This window comes from Eucyclogobius newberryi, unplaced genomic scaffold, assembly GCF_026437365.1.
Source record: "Eucyclogobius newberryi isolate DKJ021-1_F unplaced genomic scaffold, fEucNew1.0.hap1 SCAF_4, whole genome shotgun sequence".
Classification (NCBI taxonomy): domain Eukaryota; kingdom Metazoa; phylum Chordata; class Actinopteri; order Gobiiformes; family Gobiidae; genus Eucyclogobius; species Eucyclogobius newberryi.
This window is the reverse complement of record NW_027316056.1, coordinates 29,762,693-29,785,319: the sequence shown is the minus strand read 5'-3', so window position 1 is coordinate 29,785,319 and position 22,627 is coordinate 29,762,693. Positions and strand designations below refer to the sequence as shown.

Below are 22,627 nucleotides of genomic sequence, written 5' to 3'. Positions count from 1 at the left end.
TCGATCCGTGACGTTTGTTTTCTCGATCTGTGACGTTCTCTTGATCTGTGACGTTTTCTCAATCTGTGACGTTTTCTCAATCTGTGACGTTTTCTCGATCTGTGACGTTTTCTCAATCTGTGACGTTTTCTCGATCCGTGACGTTTTCTCGATCCGTGACGTTTTCTCCAATTGTGACGTTTTCTCAATCTGTGACGTTTTCTCGATCTGTGACGTTTTCTCGATCTGTGACGTTTGTTTTCTCGATCTGTGACGTTTTCTCAATCTGTGACGTTTTCTCGATCTGTGACGTTTTCTCAATCTGTGACGTTTTCTCGATCCGTGATGTTTTCTCGTCCGTGACGTTTTCTCGATCCGTGACGTTTTCTCGATCCGTGACGTTTGTTTTCTCGATCTGTGACGTTCTCTTGATCTGTGACGTTTTCTCAATCTGTGACGTTTTCTCAATCTGTGACGTTTTCTCGATCTGTGACGTTTTCTCAATCTGTGACGTTTTCTCGATCCGTGACGTTTTCTCGATCCGTGACGTTTTCTCCAATTGTGACGTTTTCTCAATCTGTGACGTTTTCTCGATCTGTGACGTTTTCTCGATCTGTGACGTTTGTTTTCTCGATCTGTGACGTTTTCTCAATCTGTGACGTTTTCTCGATCTGTGACGTTTTCTCAATCTGTGACGTTTTCTCGATCCGTGACGTTTTCTCGTCCGTGACGTTTTCTCCAATTGTGACGTTTTCTCAATCTGTGACGTTTTCTCGATCCGTGACGTTTTCTTGATCCGTGACGTTTGTTTTCTCGATCTGTGACGTTTTCTCAATCTGTGACGTTTTCTCAATCTGTGACGTTTTCTCGATCTGTGACGTTTTCTCGATCTGTGACGTTTGTTTTCTCGATCTGTGACGTTTTCTCAATCTGTGACGTTTTCTCGATCTGTGACGTTTTCTCAATCTGTGACGTTTTCTCGATCCGTGACGTTTTCTCCAATTGTGACGTTTTCTCAATCTGTGACGTTTTCTCGATCCGTGACGTTTTCTTGATCCGTGACGTTTGTTTTCTCGATCTGTGACGTTTTCTCGATCTGTGACGTTTTCTCGATCCGTGACGTTTTCTCGATCTGTGACGTTTGTTTTCTCGATCTGTGACGTTTTCTCAATCTGTGACGTTTTCTCGATCTGTGACGTTTTCTCAATCTGTGACGTTTTCTCGATCCGTGACGTTTTCTCGTCCGTGACGTTTTCTCGATCCGTGACGTTTTCTCGATCCGTGACGTTTGTTTTCTCGATCTGTGACGTTCTCTTGATCTGTGACGTTTTCTCAATCTGTGACGTTTTCTCAATCTGTGACGTTTTCTCGATCTGTGACGTTTTCTCAATCTGTGACGTTTTCTCGATCCGTGACGTTTTCTCGATCCGTGACGTTTTCTCCAATTGTGACGTTTTCTCAATCTGTGACGTTTTCTCGATCTGTGACGTTTTCTCGATCTGTGACGTTTGTTTTCTCGATCTGTGACGTTTTCTCAATCTGTGACGTTTTCTCGATCTGTGACGTTTTCTCAATCTGTGACGTTTTCTCGATCCGTGACGTTTTCTCGTCCGTGACGTTTTCTCCAATTGTGACGTTTTCTCAATCTGTGACGTTTTCTCGATCCGTGACGTTTTCTCAATCTGTGACGTTTTCTCGATCCGTGACGTTTTCTCGATCCGTGACGTTTTCTCCAATTGTGACGTTTTCTCAATCTGTGACGTTTTCTCGATCCGTGACGTTTTCTCGATCCGTGACGTTTTCTCCAATTGTGACGTTTTCTCAATCTGTGACGTTTTCTCGATCCGTGACGTTTTCTCGATCCGTGACGTTTTCTCCAATTGTGACGTTTTCTCGATCTGTGACGTTTTCTCGATCTGTGACGTTTTCTCGATCTGTGACGTTTGTTTTCTCGATCTGTGACGTTTTCTCAATCTGTGACGTTTTCTCGATCTGTGACGTTTTCTCAATCTGTGACGTTTTCTCGATCCGTGACGTTTTCTCGTCCGTGACGTTTTCTCGATCCGTGACGTTTTCTCGATCCGTGACGTTTGTTTTCTCGATCTGTGACGTTCTCTTGATCTGTGACGTTTTCTCAATCTGTGACGTTTTCTCAATCTGTGACGTTTTCTCGATCTGTGACGTTTTCTCAATCTGTGACGTTTTCTCGATCCGTGACGTTTTCTCGATCCGTGACGTTTTCTCCAATTGTGACGTTTTCTCAATCTGTGACGTTTTCTCGATCTGTGACGTTTTCTCGATCTGTGACGTTTGTTTTCTCGATCTGTGACGTTTTCTCAATCTGTGACGTTTTCTCGATCTGTGACGTTTTCTCAATCTGTGACGTTTTCTCGATCCGTGACGTTTTCTCGTCCGTGACGTTTTCTCCAATTGTGACGTTTTCTCAATCTGTGACGTTTTCTCGATCCGTGACGTTTTCTTGATCCGTGACGTTTGTTTTCTCGATCTGTGACGTTTTCTCAATCTGTGACGTTTTCTCAATCTGTGACGTTTTCTCGATCTGTGACGTTTTCTCAATCTGTGACGTTTTCTCGATCCGTGACGTTTTCTCCAATTGTGACGTTTTCTCAATCTGTGACGTTTTCTCGATCCGTGACGTTTTCTTGATCCGTGACGTTTGTTTTCTCGATCTGTGACGTTTTCTCGATCTGTGACGTTTTCTCGATCTGTGACGTTTTCTCGATCTGTGACGTTTGTTTTCTCGATCTGTGACGTTTTCTCAATCTGTGACGTTTTCTCGATCTGTGACGTTTTCTCAATCTGTGACGTTTTCTCGATCCGTGACGTTTTCTCGTCCGTGACGTTTTCTCGATCCGTGACGTTTTCTCGATCCGTGACGTTTTTTTTCTCGATCTGTGACGTTCTCTTGATCTGTGACGTTTTCTCAATCTGTGACGTTTTCTCAATCTGTGACGTTTTCTCGATCTGTGACGTTTTCTCAATCTGTGACGTTTTCTCGATCCGTGACGTTTTCTCGATCCGTGACGTTTTCTCCAATTGTGACGTTTTCTCAATCTGTGACGTTTTCTCGATCTGTGACGTTTTCTCGATCTGTGACGTTTGTTTTCTCGATCTGTGACGTTTTCTCAATCTGTGACGTTTTCTCGATCTGTGACGTTTTCTCAATCTGTGACGTTTTCTCGATCCGTGACGTTTTCTCGTCCGTGACGTTTTCTCCAATTGTGACGTTTTCTCAATCTGTGACGTTTTCTCGATCCGTGACGTTTTCTTGATCCGTGACGTTTGTTTTCTCGATCTGTGACGTTTTCTCAATCTGTGACGTTTTCTCAATCTGTGACGTTTTCTCGATCTGTGACGTTTTCTCGATCTGTGACGTTTGTTTTCTCGATCTGTGACGTTTTCTCAATCTGTGACGTTTTCTCGATCTGTGACGTTTTCTCAATCTGTGACGTTTTCTCGATCCGTGACGTTTTCTCGTCCGTGACGTTTTCTCCAATTGTGACGTTTTCTCAATCTGTGACGTTTTCTCGATCCGTGACGTTTTCTTGATCCGTGACGTTTGTTTTCTCGATCTGTGACGTTTTCTCAATCTGTGACGTTTTCTCGATCTGTGACGTTTTCTCGATCTGTGACGTTTGTTTTCTCGATCTGTGACGTTTTCTCAATCTGTGACGTTTTCTCGATCTGTGACGTTTTCTCAATCTGTGACGTTTTCTCGATCCGTGACGTTTTCTCGTCCGTGACGTTTTCTCGATCCGTGACGTTTTCTCGATCCGTGACGTTTGTTTTCTCGATCTGTGACGTTCTCTTGATCTGTGACGTTTTCTCAATCTGTGACGTTTTCTCAATCTGTGACGTTTTCTCGATCTGTGACGTTTTCTCAATCTGTGACGTTTTCTCGATCCGTGACGTTTTCTCGATCCGTGACGTTTTCTCCAATTGTGACGTTTTCTCAATCTGTGACGTTTTCTCGATCCGTGACGTTTTCTTGATCCGTGACGTTTGTTTTCTCGATCTGTGACGTTTTCTCAATCTGTGACGTTTTCTCGATCTGTGACGTTTTCTCGATCTGTGACGTTTGTTTTCTCGATCTGTGACGTTTTCTCAATCTGTGACGTTTTCTCGATCTGTGACGTTTTCTCAATCTGTGACGTTTTCTCGATCCGTGACGTTTTCTCGTCCGTGACGTTTTCTCGATCCGTGACGTTTTCTCGATCCGTGACGTTTGTTTTCTCGATCTGTGACGTTCTCTTGATCTGTGACGTTTTCTCAATCTGTGACGTTTTCTCAATCTGTGACGTTTTCTCGATCTGTGACGTTTTCTCGATCCGTGACGTTTTCTCGATCTGTGACGTTTGTTTTCTCGATCTGTGACGTTTTCTCAATCTGTGACGTTTTCTCGATCTGTGACGTTTTCTCAATCTGTGACGTTTTCTCGATCCGTGACGTTTTCTCGTCCGTGACGTTTTCTCGATCCGTGACGTTTTCTCGATCCGTGACGTTTGTTTTCTCAATCTGTGACGTTTTCTCAATCTGTGACGTTTTCTCGATCTGTGACGTTTTCTCGATCTGTGACGTTTTCTCGATCTGTGACGTTTGTTTTCTCGATCTGTGACGTTTTCTCAATCTGTGACGTTTTCTCGATCTGTGACGTTTTCTCAATCTGTGACGTTTTCTCGATCCGTGACGTTTTCTCGTCCGTGACGTTTTCTCGATCCGTGACGTTTTCTCGATCCGTGACGTTTGTTTTCTCGATCTGTGACGTTCTCTTGATCTGTGACGTTTTCTCAATCTGTGACGTTTTCTCAATCTGTGACGTTTTCTCAATCTGTGACGTTTTCTCGATCCGTGACGTTTTCTCGATCCGTGACGTTTTCTCCAATTGTGACGTTTTCTCAATCTGTGACGTTTTCTCGATCTGTGACGTTTTCTCGATCTGTGACGTTTGTTTTCTCGATCTGTGACGTTTTCTCAATCTGTGACGTTTTCTCGATCTGTGACGTTTTCTCAATCTGTGACGTTTTCTCGATCCGTGACGTTTTCTCGTCCGTGACGTTTTCTCCAATTGTGACGTTTTCTCAATCTGTGACGTTTTCTCGATCCGTGACGTTTTCTTGATCCGTGACGTTTGTTTTCTCGATCTGTGACGTTTTCTCAATCTGTGACGTTTTCTCAATCTGTGACGTTTTCTCGATCTGTGACGTTTTCTCGATCTGTGACGTTTGTTTTCTCGATCTGTGACGTTTTCTCAATCTGTGACGTTTTCTCGATCTGTGACGTTTTCTCAATCTGTGACGTTTTCTCGATCCGTGACGTTTTCTCGTCCGTGACGTTTTCTCCAATTGTGACGTTTTCTCAATCTGTGACGTTTTCTCGATCCGTGACGTTTTCTTGATCCGTGACGTTTGTTTTCTCGATCTGTGACGTTTTCTCAATCTGTGACGTTTTCTCGATCTGTGACGTTTTCTCGATCTGTGACGTTTGTTTTCTCGATCTGTGACGTTTTCTCAATCTGTGACGTTTTCTCGATCTGTGACGTTTTCTCAATCTGTGACGTTTTCTCGATCCGTGACGTTTTCTCGTCCGTGACGTTTTCTCGATCCGTGACGTTTTCTCGATCCGTGACGTTTGTTTTCTCGATCTGTGACGTTCTCTTGATCTGTGACGTTTTCTCAATCTGTGACGTTTTCTCAATCTGTGACGTTTTCTCGATCTGTGACGTTTTCTCAATCTGTGACGTTTTCTCGATCCGTGACGTTTTCTCGATCCGTGACGTTTTCTCCAATTGTGACGTTTTCTCAATCTGTGACGTTTTCTCGATCCGTGACGTTTTCTTGATCCGTGACGTTTGTTTTCTCGATCTGTGACGTTTTCTCAATCTGTGACGTTTTCTCGATCTGTGACGTTTTCTCGATCTGTGACGTTTGTTTTCTCGATCTGTGACGTTTTCTCAATCTGTGACGTTTTCTCGATCTGTGACGTTTTCTCAATCTGTGACGTTTTCTCGATCCGTGACGTTTTCTCGTCCGTGACGTTTTCTCGATCCGTGACGTTTTCTCGATCCGTGACGTTTGTTTTCTCGATCTGTGACGTTCTCTTGATCTGTGACGTTTTCTCAATCTGTGACGTTTTCTCAATCTGTGACGTTTTCTCGATCTGTGACGTTTTCTCGATCCGTGACGTTTTCTCGATCTGTGACGTTTGTTTTCTCGATCTGTGACGTTTTCTCAATCTGTGACGTTTTCTCGATCTGTGACGTTTTCTCAATCTGTGACGTTTTCTCGATCCGTGACGTTTTCTCGTCCGTGACGTTTTCTCGATCCGTGACGTTTTCTCGATCCGTGACGTTTGTTTTCTCAATCTGTGACGTTTTCTCAATCTGTGACGTTTTCTCGATCTGTGACGTTTTCTCGATCTGTGACGTTTTCTCGATCTGTGACGTTTGTTTTCTCGATCTGTGACGTTTTCTCAATCTGTGACGTTTTCTCGATCTGTGACGTTTTCTCAATCTGTGACGTTTTCTCGATCCGTGACGTTTTCTCGTCCGTGACGTTTTCTCGATCCGTGACGTTTTCTCGATCCGTGACGTTTGTTTTCTCGATCTGTGACGTTCTCTTGATCTGTGACGTTTTCTCAATCTGTGACGTTTTCTCAATCTGTGACGTTTTCTCAATCTGTGACGTTTTCTCGATCCGTGACGTTTTCTCGATCCGTGACGTTTTCTCCAATTGTGACGTTTTCTCAATCTGTGACGTTTTCTCGATCCGTGACGTTTTCTTGATCCGTGACGTTTGTTTTCTCGATCTGTGACGTTTTCTCAATCTGTGACGTTTTCTCGATCTGTGACGTTTTCTCGATCTGTGACGTTTGTTTTCTCGATCTGTGACGTTTTCTCAATCTGTGACGTTTTCTCGATCTGTGACGTTTTCTCAATCTGTGACGTTTTCTCGATCTGTGACGTTTTCTCGATCTGTGACGTTTTCTCAATCTGTGACGTTTTCTCGATCCGTGACGTTTTCTCGATCCGTGACGTTTGTTTTCTCGATCTGTGACGTTTTCTCGATCCGTGACGTTTTCTCGTCCGTGACGTTTTCTCGATCCGTGACGTTTTCTCGATCCGTGACGTTTGTTTTCTCGATCTGTGACGTTTTCTTGATCTGTGACGTTTTCTCAATCTGTGACGTTTTCTCAATCTGTGACGTTTTCTCAATCTGTGACGTTTTCTCGATCTGTGACGTTTTCTCAATCTGTGACGTTTTCTCGATCCGTGACGTTTTCTCGATCCGTGACGTTTTCTCGATCCGTGACGTTTTCTCAATCTGTGACGTTTTCTCGATCCGTGACGTTTTCTTGATCCGTGACGTTTGTTTTCTCGATCTGTGACGTTTTCTCAATCTGTGACGTTTTCTCGATCTGTGACGTTTTCTCGATCTGTGACGTTTGTTTTCTCGATCTGTGACGTTTTCTCAATCTGTGACGTTTTCTCGATCCGTGACGTTTTCTCGATCCGTGACGTTTTCTCGATCCGTGACGTTTGTTTTCTCGATCTGTGACGTTTTCTCGATCCGTGACGTTTTCTCGATCCGTGACGTTTTCTCGATCCGTGACGTTTGTTTTCTCGATCTGTGACGTGGCTTCGAGGATCTTCTGTGCTTTTTTTAAGTCCATGAATCATCGCCAGTCGCATTCTGAGCACTTCTGCCGTCAAAACACTATCATTACAATTGCTCAGCTACATTAGCCTGTTAGCGTTTCACCCCCAAAAAAAATCCTCTAAATTAGTCATTCTTTCTGCTGCCAGTAGATGGATTCCATAGCTCAGTTGCTCGTGTGGGATAAGCCAAAGACATTGGAAGTCATATGTTTTTTTAAAATCTTTTTTTGTTTGTTCTTAAACATCAGATGCCAAACTAAAGGCACTTAAGGGAATTAAATGCAAATAACAATATAAATAATGCACAATATTTATCCTTTAAATAATATCCACAAAGACAAGATAGATGTCACTAACAACCTTCTTCTTTTTGTGTCATAAGCACTTAGTAACAAACCAACAGTTTTTATCTTTTCTATCACTATAGACAACTTGGTTATCAAAAAACAAAAACAAAACAAAGAAACAATCCATACATGTGAAATCACAGAATTATCAACCATGTTTCTAAAAATAAATGTGTGAAATAAAGCGCCCGGAAATGTCACACAAGGTTGCTAACTTTGCTGCTGTACGCAAGGGAAACAGAATAGACTAATAATGCACATGTAAATCTCTGGCGTGAACTCTGAGCTAACCGATATCAGGCGACCACTTTGTTTTTGGAAGAGTGGTTTCAGGCAGTGCCCTCTGAAGACACGGCATTGACGTAGCAGCGCTCTATAGCTCGCAGCTCCTGTACACAATCAATTGCTCTATTGTTTGCGTGATGTTTTTTTTAGAAGAGATGCATTTCCTCGAGTTTGGCGGAGCAATTCACACAACGACACCGAGCTATTAATTTTCGTTTAGCCCATTGATCGTCCAGCAAGGAAAGGAAATCTTGAGAGGAAAAACACTCGCGGCCAGAAACGGTCGACATCAGTTTTGCTTGAAATAGCTGTTTTTGCTCTTTGGGACTCACAATTCTGAGACGTTGTGAGTATTTTTTTTGATTTAATCAATTTTGGCTCCTGCGCTCGGCGGACTGCATTGCTCAATGCCAAATTGGGATCTGGAAACTGAACACTTTGTCACTGTTAAACGAGATTAAGGACCATGCTGCGTGTGAGTTATAACCACTCGTATTGACTGCCACCATCAATTTTCCTCCCCCTGAACTTGAAACTCTTGTCTCCTCTGTGTCTAAGCATTGCAAATAAAAGGAAAGAAAGCCAGAGAGTGACACGAGTGGGAGAGCCGGCAAATCAAAACCCAAATTGGCCATTGTGCTTGATGTCCTGAGACCTGCCATTGACTCTCTGCGTACTTGTACTGCGGGAGAACCAATTAGGGCAACTCGGACATGTGCGAAACCTCCGGGGGCCTGCTGTGTTGTGGACGGCGATAGACACGCCGATAATTAGATAATAGAAGGGGAGCAGTGGGCGGCATCAAACCCATCGCTGGCCCACGGCGCTACAGGGATGGACGCTCGTCGGCCCGCGGTATCGCCGCTCGCATCGCCGAAGCAGCACCCGGAGCTTGAGTTATGTCATTAATTTATATATTTTTTTCCCACACAACTGTTGCTTTCCCCCGGAGTGTTCATTAGCTGACCCGGCACAAAAAGACAAGCTGAAATATTCACCCCCTATAATCCGCGGCTTTCCCCCCGCCTCGCCGTGCAGTGCTCCTGATTTAATTGTCAGCCGCCGTTCCATTACTCATTCAAAACAAGCCCCGACCGTAAGCGCCCCGGCACCCGCACCGCCGTCTGTGCGCTGTTTATTTACTTCTGACGGCGAAAGGCGGGGAGGGGGGGAGGGGGGGGATTGGAACGAAGCGCGTTGGTGACATTCTTCGTCCTTCTGCTCGCGACGACGTGAGCGCTGAGGTACATTAAGACTGAAGGTGGCAGCAGAGAGTAGGAAGGTAATACTGTAGGTCCGATGGGGAAACCGGCTGGAGCGTCTGTGCCCCGTAACTGGCACACGAGTGAAGAGGGGTAACAGCCTGGCATGGTTAAAAGTGATTTAGATTCACCCTTGTGTTACTGTTACGCTGGAATGTGCTCTAAGTATCTTTTTAAGACCCACTTTTATTCACTGTCTTTTAGCACCGCGTGTGTTGTGTAGTCCCCTGGGTCTTTTATTTATCTATTTATTTTATTACTTTTCATCTTTTATTTTTATTTATATTTTAATCACAGTGCTTTAGCTACTATTTATTGTTTTATGGTTTTATTATAATTTAGTTTTTTATATATGTATATATATTTTTTTATTAGCACTGGTAGAGCATTTGTTTATTTGAGTGTTTTAAATGGTTTTCCGTGCAGCACTTAGGGAACTGTAGCCGTATTTTACTATTTTTAATATATTTTAACCTGACTATGTTTTTTAATTATTTACATTGAAAAGCATTTTATACTTTGGTTTTCATTTGTTTTTGTGGTTGTGAAGCCCTCTGAGTGCTATACAAATAAATTTTGATTGATTGATAAATGTAAATGTGCTGTATAAATAAAATGCAGCCATCAGCAGCTTTACTATTACTATATAGTAACATAAATCATGTGTTTATTAACTGTATTTAAGCTAAGTAGTATTTATAATAAACTTAAACCTCTCTTTTAAAGTAAATGTTATAAAGATGATTTATCTGTGACTTGAATACATCTTTTGTTATGTAAATCACTTTAAATGAAAGTGCCTTGCCTTACTACAGAATCATTGTGCTTGTAGAGACTCGAAAAATCAAAATAAAAACTACCAGACTGATTGCAATATTGTATTTTTCTCTTTCAGACGCGATCTACGACATCGTCACTGTCGGTGCTCCCGCGGCCCACTTCCAGGGCTTCAAGTGCGGAGGTCTTCAGCGCCTTCTGAGCAGATATGAAGCCGAGAAGAAAAGGTATTATTTTGCCTTCATTTCCTCATAATCTCGGCTATAAGGCAGTTAAATTTTGGTGGAATTGCTTTATTTGTCACTTAGCATGGTGTACGTCGTGTAAAACAAATACGCCTCGCATGAAAAGATGGAAGAAGATTAATAAAATGAATGAAAGTCTGTGATGAATGTGTGGGTTCGAGTCAGACGGACTGCACTTTGCTCCAAAAAATATGAATAGTAAATAGTTCCATGTTCCCTCAACTTTAACTGGCACTTATGCAGAAAGTATTCAAACTGAGTTCAAACTGAAGCAGCGCGGCGTCTGACAGCTCAATTTGACTGGAGGCATCGGGGCTTCTGGAGAAAGGCGTTGTACAGGCTGGCGCTCCCTCGTTCTTTCCGCTGTTGTGTCTTTTATAACTGCCAGAGCTGTCTGTTAACGTCTGCGAGAACTCCAGCGAAAAAAAATTAAATTCACTTCATCTCGAAGCACTCGACCAGTCTGCAAACTTTTCGGTCGGATTTATATCAAACTTAGTCTCGGTAAAGCAAACAACGGACTGCTTTGGAAGTGGGGTTCTGGTTCTGACATTGGCCAAAGTCAATATGGTCTTTTGGCATGGATCGGGGGGGAAGATTGGGTTTGGTATGTCATTGACTGAAGTCCGCGGCTTTGTAGCTGTTCTTGCTTTGATTGCTTGATGGGAAAAAATATGTTGTATGAGCTTCAACAGCCCTCCACGGTTGACTGGACAAAAAGAGCGCTCGCTGCGACTGCTCCCCTTGCAAGGATGATGTATATGCACTTGGAAAATGCTCTCCAGGGCAACATATCCATAGCCATATACCAACCTGAGATCAGCAATATCCGGCAAATTGTGCTGTCTTTGCCCCTTTGAACGCAGCATGCATGGAGCGTGTGTGTGTGTGTGTAAGTGTGTGTGTGTGTGTGTGTGTGTGTGTGTGTGTGTGCGTGCGTGCGTGCGTGTGTGTGTAAGTGTGTGCGTGAGCGTGTGTGTGTCACTGGCCTCCACTACGGTCACTTGAGTGATGCTTGTAGAAATGAAGGCTGATTTTGTCCCTAAGCTCCCCATGGAGTGCAAAGTCATTACAGAGCATGCCAGATCCAATTAGTTACAGAGTTTGTGGCTACGAAAAAAGGGCGGGATAAAGCACCAAGATGGAGAAGCTATAAATTGGACGAGTCGATGGGAAAATAGTCCTCTGCTGGTGATAAAAACGAAAGAAAAGGAGTTCTTTACGCTGAGGTGCACAGGCAAAATCCTGTCCAAAGATGGCCCAGTTTTATCGGCTAGCATGAATGGTACAGATAAGGTTAGCATATTTTCGGGAATCCACTCAAGTGAAGTAGTTTTCTTTGAACGAGAGATTACAGTTTGAAAAAAGTAGAAAATTCTCAAGGGTGCAGAGCGTTTTTGTTTCATATTTGACTTAGCTAATGATTCACTGTAGCTTACATTTTCCAATTTTACGCCTGGCTAGCTGTCGGCGGCTACACGCTCAGCCTTATCCGTGTTTGACCTGGAACGCAGTCATTTGTCAGTCTTCATCAGAAATGGCAATGAATGGTTGTAAACTTTGACAATTATCAGAAGGGAAGCTTACTTTTATAGGCAACACTTATTTTTGGATGGAATCATTAATATTCTGGGTTGCATTGGTTAAAGTGCTGCTTGTGAAATTGATTTAATTGTTCAGCACAGCAAGCCTTTTTTCCAAGAACAAATATCAATGTGTGTCCATGTGCACCGCTTTCTACTTTCCCACCATGTCTCCTTTGGCTTTTCACAAGTGGCCCTTTTGTAATCACCTTTGATTGAAGCAGGAACAATCATCGAGATGGGAGACTTTAGCTATTCAACGTGATATTAATTCATCAAAGTCACGTCGAAAGGGGGGTTGACAGAGGAAGAAAGGTTTCTTAAAAAAAAGGGAAAAAGTGATCGCAAAGGTGTTACCAGGAGGGCAATAAAAGAGCTATTCATCTTTGTTCCCTGGACACTGGCGTAGGGGCGGAGGCTTTCCAAATCCATTAAAAGCTGCATTGGTCCAACTTGGCAGTGGCCGGAGCCTGTGATGTAGTTTGTCTCACAGGATGAGCCGTGGAAGAGCCTAATCGATCGCTACACTTAGTATTCCTCCAGAAAAGCCTGTACAGGCTCACACAGGGCAAGAGCATTTATCTTTCATTAATGCATGCAGTCCTACTTAAATGGCTGTTTTAAAAGTCACTGGATTTATATCCATTTTTAATTGAACCCGATAGACACAGCTGAGGAAATGCTGAGGTGGGCTAATCTTTCATTAACACTCCCTTTTGAATTATTCACCTACTTTGCATAATGGTGTGCCATACTTTTTTGGGACAGGTTTTGTGTTCCCAAAGCATATTAAGAGTCCATTTCTTAATTTCTGGAGTAATAGTGCACAAGTGTCTTCGGGCTTCTGGGGCTGTGGCGATGACACATGGTAAATATAAAGCTAGTCTCACTTCATTTTTGTAGTAGCGGAAAGGTCTTTTTATGAAGTCTGTTCAGTGAAACATTGCTGCCGCTTTGCAAAAGAGACCTCTTTGCTCTTATTTCTCCAACAAAGAGGCTGCTCCGTCATCTGGCCTTCGCTCTTGGTCAACTTGTAGTGCCCATTGACAAACTTTTGAGACTTAATGGAGTCTCCAGAGGCTAGTGTTCAATTGTAATGTGGTGACCAGCGTGTTGTTGGACAGAATGAGTGTGTCAGTGCAGCATGTGCAGGGTGAGACGCACTGGCTCTTAGTGCTGATGGACAGCAGCTTGTTAATGTTTGAGCGCTGGACTCGACTCCTCTGGCTGACAAAGGGGACATTGACATCTGCATTCAGGCTCATCTGGTTTAGGATCATAGTCTGGAGCTTGTGCTGTGTTCATTGAGGAAAAAACATTTGGCGTGGACTGTGAGGCGCAGTGGCAGATCAGTGGAGGATGCAGGATTGGACGACAGATGGAGTTTGTTGGTTCCTGGTTCCTCTGTGCATCTCTAGCTCTGTCTCAGTCCTCTCTGTCCGTGTGGCACTGGCCCGGTGATAGAACTATGATTAGAGTGGGCTGTCTGGATGACGAAGGAGGCTTTGGCAGTCACCTGGAGTGCTGCAGGGCTTGGTGCTGACGTAGTCGCATTTTGCTCCCGCTGGCTGTCAGCAGCAGGCCACAAGCTCTCATTAATTTCCCCTCCACTATTAATTAGCCATGTGTTGGAGATGCTTGCTTAATTAGGCCGGTGGGCCCACTGCGATTCTCCCTCTCATTACTGTTATTACCAAGTCCTATTGATCATTTAGGAAACTAAGGCGAAAGTTTAGCGTTAACATACTTCTAATTTTAGCTCTGTCTGTAAGTTGACTGGAGCGCCCGCCCTGACACGCTAAAGCGATGTTCTAATTAAACTGCACTTAAAGTCTGAGCACATGGCTGCGTTCTCTCATCCAGACATTCAGCTGCGTTTGCCAGACTCTAAATCTACAACAATGAAGGGTAATCACTAAAGAACTCAAAGTTCAAGTTCGCAAAAGATTCCTGCAGTGCAGCTGTGTGGCACTGGCTGCATGTCGTCGGCTGGAGGCGCGTGGCACACTTGGAAATAAGGTGGCAGAAAGAGAATTCATTATCATGCATTAGGACTGTGCACGTTAGGGGTCTGCTTCAGGCCTGTCCACCAGCATAGCTCTCCTCTCTATAAACTTGTGCTGTCACTGTGCACTCGTGAGGGGGTTCACCCACTGGGAAACTCATATTGTCTCACAGGAGGGGAAAGTTGCAAAGGCAAATTCAAAGTGGAATAACTATATCAAGGTTGAACAATGTATGCTGCTACATGCTTCAAAATCCCCTTAATGGATCAGCATTGTGTTATGGAAATGTTTTCATGTTTCATTTTGAGTTTCTATTTCAAACATATTGTGTGAAATAAAGGCTATAGATACATGCGCTGATATTGGTGCCCCCTGATTGACTGCCGCATATGAAGGAGATGGAAGATTGTGATTCCACTTTGGATTGTTGGATATACCTGATTATGGCCATGTTATGCTTAATACGCCCCGGTTGATTTCGTTTTTGTGAGTCGTGTTACGCCATGTCCAAAACCATCTCTTTTATTCCGGATGAGGCTGCAAATGTACGATTCAAAACCACGCAAACTGTGCAGCCTTGTGGTTTTCCTCCACGCACCGGCCCCATCAACACAATCCCTCCCTCTGTCACGGTTTCAACACGTTGGACTTCTCGAAATGTGCACGGCTCAAGTCAACCTTTTTGTGTGTGTGTGTGTGTGTGTACGGTACATCATGAGTCTCAGGGGCCCATAAACATACACATACATATTCATCGGACAAATAATCTGTTTTCCAGGCCTAATTTTTTTTAACCGGTTTAAAAATAGCCTTGTTAAGTGTCTCCCCCTCCGAAAGTGTATCGTTCAAAGAATCAAGCAGGCGTGAAACAAAAGGTCGTGCGCAGTTCTAAGTTGAGGTGAAAAATGAGATGAAAAGGAGGGGCAGCTCGTTTCTACTCGTGTTGTGATTTTATTAACATACAAAGACAGTTCAAGCTACTTTCACAACAAAGATGAACATCAGGAGACACAATTTAGTTGTTGCAGTGGAAAGTTCGTAGAGATTGGTGTTTTTTTTTAGGGTAGTCTTCCTTCCAAATGTGTCTATAGTAAAATTGGAATATACGGTACACATTGGATCAGGTGTGATGTTTGGTATTCTGAATTGCTAGCTATATTTATATTGCTTGATGCTTTGGTTATAGTTGAAGACATAGTTGATTGAAAGGTCTACTACTTTGAGGACGCTGACTTTGAAAACTATTCCTCCACATGACCGTATCTTTAAAAAAGAAAAGAAAAAAGTAATAAGCGTTTGAGTCAGTAAGAGGTGCTTCATTTCGCTGTTGTCGATAAATCCTCTTCAGATGTTGAAAATCCCACCCACAATGAAGACCCGCGTGATGGCTTAAGTGTATTTGTCAAGCTCTTAACTTTCCGGGGCCAAAATGTTACGTTTGTATATTTTTAATCAAATAAATGGGGAAAATGGGGACGGTCAAGGTTGTATCTCAAATTTTGTGCGTAATTTGGCCTCTCAAAAGCCGCCATGCTGTAGAAGTCTATTAGAGTTTTGTAGCTTTAGCCTTCGCCAACCTCGCAGCGAATCAATTGTGTCTTTTGATTTGTACTTTTGAGTCAACAAGGCCAGAATTGAACCAGTCACTGCAGTACTTCTCGTTAGTAACTGTTCTTAGGATGTACTTTTCCTTTTATCGCTTGTTTTTTCTTTTTTACAAATTACACTTCATGTTGGTAACGTTTCCTTTTCACTATCTAACATATTTAACATGTTAAAGTGCCTATGACAGGTCGTACGACACGTTGAAACTAAAATGGAGTTAAAGATAAATATATTTTGAATTTGGCTAAAAAATATAAAAATGTTATCTCTTAGGAAATTACCCAGCAAACACTGGGCAAAAACTCATCTAATGTAACAGTTATTTTAATTTGACAAATTAAACTATATGGGAGTGACTTTTGTTGAATTAATATTTAGAAAGACAATAAAGTTGTTTCTTTTGTGTAAATTATGCATAAACTTTGACTGGAACGAGTGTCCCTAGTGTGATGTCACTTCCTGTAATTTTCTACAGATTTTTCCAAGTTTTCTCCACAAATACCTGCTCGATTGGTGTAAGTAGCAATAAGTAGGAAGACTTCCTATTTATTGCGTATTTTGTATTTCATATTACAGTGTAGAAAAAGATTCAGTTGTAGTGATAGGGACTCTATACGTTTCGACTCTCATCCAAGAGTCATTCTCAATCTGTGAATCAAGACCGGGAACTCAGATATTTCTCCTACTCTGGGTAGGCCCTGCCCACCGGGCGGTACCTCCTGATGGAAAGGTGTAATTGGTTTCACCAGAAACTAAACCTTTGTTTTGTTTTCTATCAAACTAGCCTCTTTGTTTACTACCAGTCCTTTAATGGGCTATCAGCCTCCTATTGTTACCTGGCTCACTCTCTCCCTCCCTGTCCAGATGACTACAACTGAATATTTTTCAACAATGGAACTCTCCTGGACAAATGAGGGATTACACCGACATGTCTTCACATTGCAGTGATTTAAAGCAGTGAAGTGAGGCTGTTGGAGATTTTTTGGGAAGCAAATCAACCTAATCAGAATTGAGTTTTTCTTCCTCCATCATGCTCTGAGTCATTGACTGGTGGATTCAACCAATCACAGTGACGTGTGAAGTCGTGTGAAGTTAATACTAATTACTATGGGAAAAGGCATAATATGTATTTTGTATTGTGTATATATATAAAATTGTTTGTTTTTGCCATAACGTCCACACTGACAGGCCTTGATGAATGGATTGCATCAGGAAGTGCATCTGGCTTAAGATCTATGCCACTTTTATGCACATCAAGTTACTTTGCCGCGGCAGATCAGGAGGATAAACACTGAACAGACCGAACAGCAGTCAAATGAAGGAGTTTCTTAGCATTAGCATCAGCCAAGTTGCATTGTCGTTATCTTTCACGTAAACATGGGAAAACTAATCTTCCTGCGAGGCCTTAATGGAGCCTTGTGTGGTCTGCTTGCTACAATATTGACTGCTGTAATGATCGCTGCATCATGTCTGGTGGTTGCGGCTGACGGGAGGTGGTCGGAGCTGTTTTGCACCCAGACACAAAGGTAGCGTGTCTGTGTAGCTTGCTTTTCCTTTGATTAGCTTTGAGTTTATGGGTGGTCATCCTCCGGGGGACTCATTAGCCATAACGACAAGGCCAGGATTTGCCGTTAGCGCGTCTTAAGACAAAGTAAATGCCTGGTACCTACTATAGCATAATCTCTTTAAACCTTTTACACCGGGAACAATAACTCGAATGCTGCTGCAGTTCTGTGTATATGTCTCCTCGCTTTTTGTTCCTTTCTTTTTTGTGTCAATTACGCCCCAGGATGTGGCCCACGGGTATGGCCTAGATGGATGCAGGAGACTATAGCTGAGAAGGTTGCAAATGAGAGCCGCTTTTCACCCCGCGATGGATGACATATGCAGGAATTTGAAGGAAACTTTGTCAAAGTCACAGGAACTTTCAGCCGCGGAGACATCCGATCGGAGTGATTTAGGCCAAATTGTCCAGCCTTTATCGTGATAATAATAGAAGTGCTATTATGATTGTGTGGTTCCTCACTCCAGTTTTACATATGTGAAATTACCTATGCTATCTTTTGTGAAAAAGGAAAGGATTTTTTTTTGTTTTAATATCTTTGCTTATTTACATTTGTTTTCTTGTGTACTAAGGTTTAAAGGCTGAAAAGAGATTTTTTGGGAGAGGCACATCAACCACATAGGAACAATGGGACATTTGTTTTTCCTGGATGACAAATCCACTTTTGGCCTCCGTCAAAAGGCTTAACAGTATAAAACCTGCTGAATGAAGATGCCCATCAAAATGGGCTTCTGTCCTGCATTAAATGGCTCCCCACATTTAAAAAAATAGCTATTATTATTAGTGGAAATGGACCAAAATGCAGGTTTCATTTGACACTTAATGTCGCTGCTGCCACTGCAGCAACATTCGAGTTATTGTTCCTGGTGTAAAAGGTTTAACATGTATCATAAAAACAAATTGACTTAAGAAATTGGTACTACATATAAAACATAATCTTTTTGGACAAACAATATCCTGGTTTGGTTATGATTTATTATACCCATGTTGATACTTGACCAGAGGAAAGAACTTTCGCTGTATAATTACTGTAATCATTTTCTGTGTTAATTCCCAATTCTTTTTCTTGCTCTTCCAAAACTGTGCATAATAGTGCACTTTGTGAGATATGAGAGGAGGTAGATGCTTCATTAGTGCTTGTTGCCGGGTTTGCTGTGTTTGCTTCCTCTGTTTGTTTATGCCAGTGTTGATCTTGGCGGTGGGGCGGTCCAGGTCAGCCAGTGCCGGCTGCACTGCGGCTTGTTTGATGTTAAATACTGACTTTTCTTGTTCTGCCTGTTTGGCACATAGTTCTGGCCCTTCCATATAAACAAAATGGCAAATAAACCGTTGTGAATTTCTCTTTCATGTTCAGAACAAATACCCAGGGCCTTGATATTTGTGCTTGAGATTTGGGTTTGTTTTCCACAATAATTCTCAGCCTGTGATAAAGGTGCCTCATGTGGCTGTTCTTGTTGCCCACAGCTTCAGCACTGCCTACCAGTGTATCTACTACTCCCCGGAGCACACGGCCAAAGCACAGGAGGTGCTGAGCTCCATGAGCCTGCTGCAGCCGCTCATCACAGCGCTGTCCGAGCAGCTGCTGCTGGCCGCGCACGAGCACTCGTCCTCTGGGCTCCGGGACGCTCTCAAGAACCTCTCAGACAAGGTACTGGACACTAACAACACCTCCATCTGTTATCTCATATACACACAACACGTTCATACCATTCCAACATTGACCCTGTCTCTAGAACTAATGTGAATGTCATAGTGTGATAGTGTGATTAGTTTGGAGTGTCTATAGGTCCATGTCTCCAGTCTGTCTGAACTGAACCTGTAATTAAAGGTCTTAGAAACATAACAAACAGAACTAGTTCATTTTAAGCAGTTTGAATCATATAGTAATTCACCGCGATGAGTTTTTAAAGTGCTTTTCACAGACATTCACTGACAGATACAGGTCAGATTCTGAACCTCAGAACTGCTTTTACAATACTACATCTGTACAGAGGCAACACAGATGTGACCGTATTACATGCAACAAAGACTGGTACCAACTGTTAGTGGTTAATACATGTTTTTGTCGTATAGAATAATCCACTGAAAAAAATAGACCGTATGAAGTCCAGTGCCACACTCCAATGATTAAATTAACATCGAAAGCTGTTAATTCAAGAACCGTCTGAAAAATACAAATTGAATAGATAATTATAAGATAATAATAACCTTTATTTGTCACGTAATGGGGAAATTCCACTGTTGCAGCACAGATTAGGCACAGAAGCATAATAATGAAGAAACAGATAACTCTTATACTCTTAATAAAAATAACACTCTTATTTACAGCTGTTATATGGACAGAGAATATTGCACCAGGATGACTGACATAAAAAGTATCAACCTCAACGACCCAGCTAATGTCAGCCTTTATTACAAAACTAAATATTGATTATAACTCTCATAAAATCCGATTATTCATAGCCATCCAAACTTCACTCTTCAATCTTCTCTTCTTCCTCTTTGAGCAAACCGCACATACAGTGTCTTATTCAGGTGTTGTTTCCACTCTCACAGGACAACAATGGCAGAGCACCAGTTCAATTTGATACAACAAGCCACTTTTCTTATCTTTTCTTTTCTTTTTCTCTTCCGCATAACTTCCCAAACTTAACACCATTTCCAGCCAAGACTTCGGGACAGCCTCTCAAACGAACCAGACCTGGGGAATAGCCATAAAAGCAAACAGAAGTGAACAGCAGAGGCGCTTTATGGAGTGCGGGTATTTTTGATCAGCGTAATTAATGAATTACATCTGGTGCTGTCAGGCTGCAATCTGCCGCGCCACAGAGGAATAGAGCCCAATCAGCCATCTTAATTGGTACATTCGCTCTGTCGCTGTCTCGCTCTCATCCTTGATTAGACGTGCCGCACCCCTGGACCTGGTAACCTCTCGCCCCAGTCAGCAAGCTCAGCACCCCGATACGGAGTCTCCCTGCGGAACTAACGAAGGGAATAAAGACTAATGATTGTACTTTTGGTTGTTTTCCCTCGCACTATGTCACTTTTATGGTGGAGGGAAGCGCTATCTGCTCGTCTACATCCATCTGCATTCGTTTCATTGCACAAAAACATAGATCCGACCTGTAGCTTGGCCTGGAAGCCTCACCTGCTTGTCTCCATGGAGATAGATGGGTTTAATGTCGCACTGTGGAAGATTCCAGGCAGAGCAGAGCGCCTTTAAAGGAATAATAAGTGGCATAGCGTTGGCTCTCTGTGCGTGAATGCTTTCATTATTTGTGATGGATGCTTGTATTCACCTTTATTTTAATGCAGTGTTTCTAAAGCAACGCAAATATAATAATTTATGATTTCTTGGCATTAGTTCTTCCGCACAAAGTAGTTAGTTCCAGCTCAACCACCTGACAATATTCGCTAGGTTTTAATCCGCAGAGAAATGCACGGTCCATGTCAAAACAAACACGGCGGCTTACGGAGAAAAGACTTATCTCAAATCAAAGGATTAAACGACAAACGCTGTAAAAAGTTATAAAACAAAACTTTATCTGAATAACACTGGGATAGCTCAATAGAGACGTCTCGCGTTTAGGACTCGCTGCATGCATTTGATTTGTCGTTAGAATCCAGACAAACGAATAGGAGGGACTGATTTAGCTGGTTATTTACTACTCAAGCCGGCAACCATGAAACATCAGATGCCACGAAACATCACATGTGACGGTGTGTAAATTGTGTTTTCATTACACGCCAGATGTTCAGAGCCACGCCTGATCGCACGGGAACACATCTGTGCTCGCGGTTAGCTGCGCCGTCACAATAACGTGTTCATTTTGATTCATTTGTTGGAGAGAAGAACAGATTTGACGACTAACTGTAGATTATGATGGAGGCTAATCAAACTGCAGTGTGTACCAGGTGGATCACTGGTTTACAGGGCGTCCGGAATCTCCCGTTGTGTTATGTTACAGAATTATTCCAACATGTAATAAAGTCATCATTTTTTGGGCCTCTGCATCGTGAGTTTGAATCTGGCTCTCGACTATTTGCCACATGTCATTCTCCAGTCTCATTCCCATTCCATGCTGCGCTGTAAAGCCTACGGGCCAAAAAAGATCTAAGGATGTTCCCGTGTGAATTTACACGTCGGAACTCGGAAAACCCCGACCTCCGAGGACAACTGTAAGGCAGCATTTGCTCTGTGGATAGTTTTGTATGTTTGCCACGTCTGTCTTGGCTCTTCACAGGTAAATCTAAACACTAGATGGTAACTGTAAGTATATAATTATTCGAGAATTATGACACTGACAAGTTATGCTTCAGCAACCTGCGCACCACAGCACATACGGTCTAAAAGTGTGTTCGACGCTGTTTCTCAGGGGTCACAGCGAGTCTGGCCTGTAGAGAACTGCAAGTGAAACAGCATCAAATGGCAAGATCCCTTTTCTTTTTCCTCCACGTCTTATGGATTTGGAGAAATGCCTTTTTTTTTTTACATTTTCCCAGGCTGGTTCTAGCTCTTTCTGGTTACTCCGACTTCTGAAAACTCCACAAGGTCACAGATTTTTGGCCTATCAAGATTTCCATTCTCTTGGCGCTGATTAGCCGCGGAGTAAGAAGATGCTCCTCTGCTTTCTATACAATGACGAGTCCGTTGATGATAATAATAATAATAATAATCTGGGCCTGATGATGATAACAGTGAACAAGGCAAATTGCAATGCAGCCTTCCTCCTCCTTTAGCGGCGTCTAGGACAATGCTGAATTTGTATTTTTAGCTATCGTGGTAACAGGGCTTGTGATTGTGTGTGATTATGCTTCATTATGGTATACAGGGTCATATATTAATGCTTTTCATGTCGTGTTACGCAGACCCCTCACTCTCAATAGATTCTTTGTTGTTTGGGCATTATTTCCACCCCTCCCAAAACAGAATATTGACTGTTTTCCACTAAATCGCCCTTGATATTTATTTTTGAAAAGCAATACTAACAATTGTAATAATTACTCAGTTCCCCTCAACGTTTGGTCTCATTTTTCCATTTTTTTTTTTTTAAAGCTATGAATGATTCCGCCTGAATTTCTGAGTCCTGTTGCCATGACAACTTCGATCGTTCTCGCGGCGAGAGTGTTTACAGTTGAGTTGTTTGAACAATGAAAGTGATGTTATTAACAAACGCGCCTCGGCATGATTAAAAGACTTGTAAATAATTGCCACTTCACGTTTTGTTTTGCCCCGTAGGCTTTATCAGACGGGACAGGGCAGCGTGAAACGGGGGTGAGAGAGAAGGGGGGGACATGC

The 22,627-nt window shown here is 42.7% G+C and overlaps 1 protein-coding gene across 4 annotated transcripts in view; it reads left to right on the top strand.

Annotated features, from left to right (window-relative positions):
• The window catches only part of inpp4b (inositol polyphosphate-4-phosphatase type II B), a 204,293-nt gene that overhangs the window by 158,821 nt on the left and 22,845 nt on the right, over positions 1-22,627 (top strand). For all 4 annotated transcript variants that reach the window (XM_072462537.1, XM_072462536.1, XM_072462535.1 and 1 more), the window contains 2 exons: positions 10,444-10,552; positions 18,793-18,976. In XM_072462537.1, coding sequence (XP_072318638.1) covers positions 10,444-10,552; positions 18,793-18,976 — 293 coding nt within the window. The remainder of the gene's footprint in view (positions 1-10,443; positions 10,553-18,792; positions 18,977-22,627) is intronic.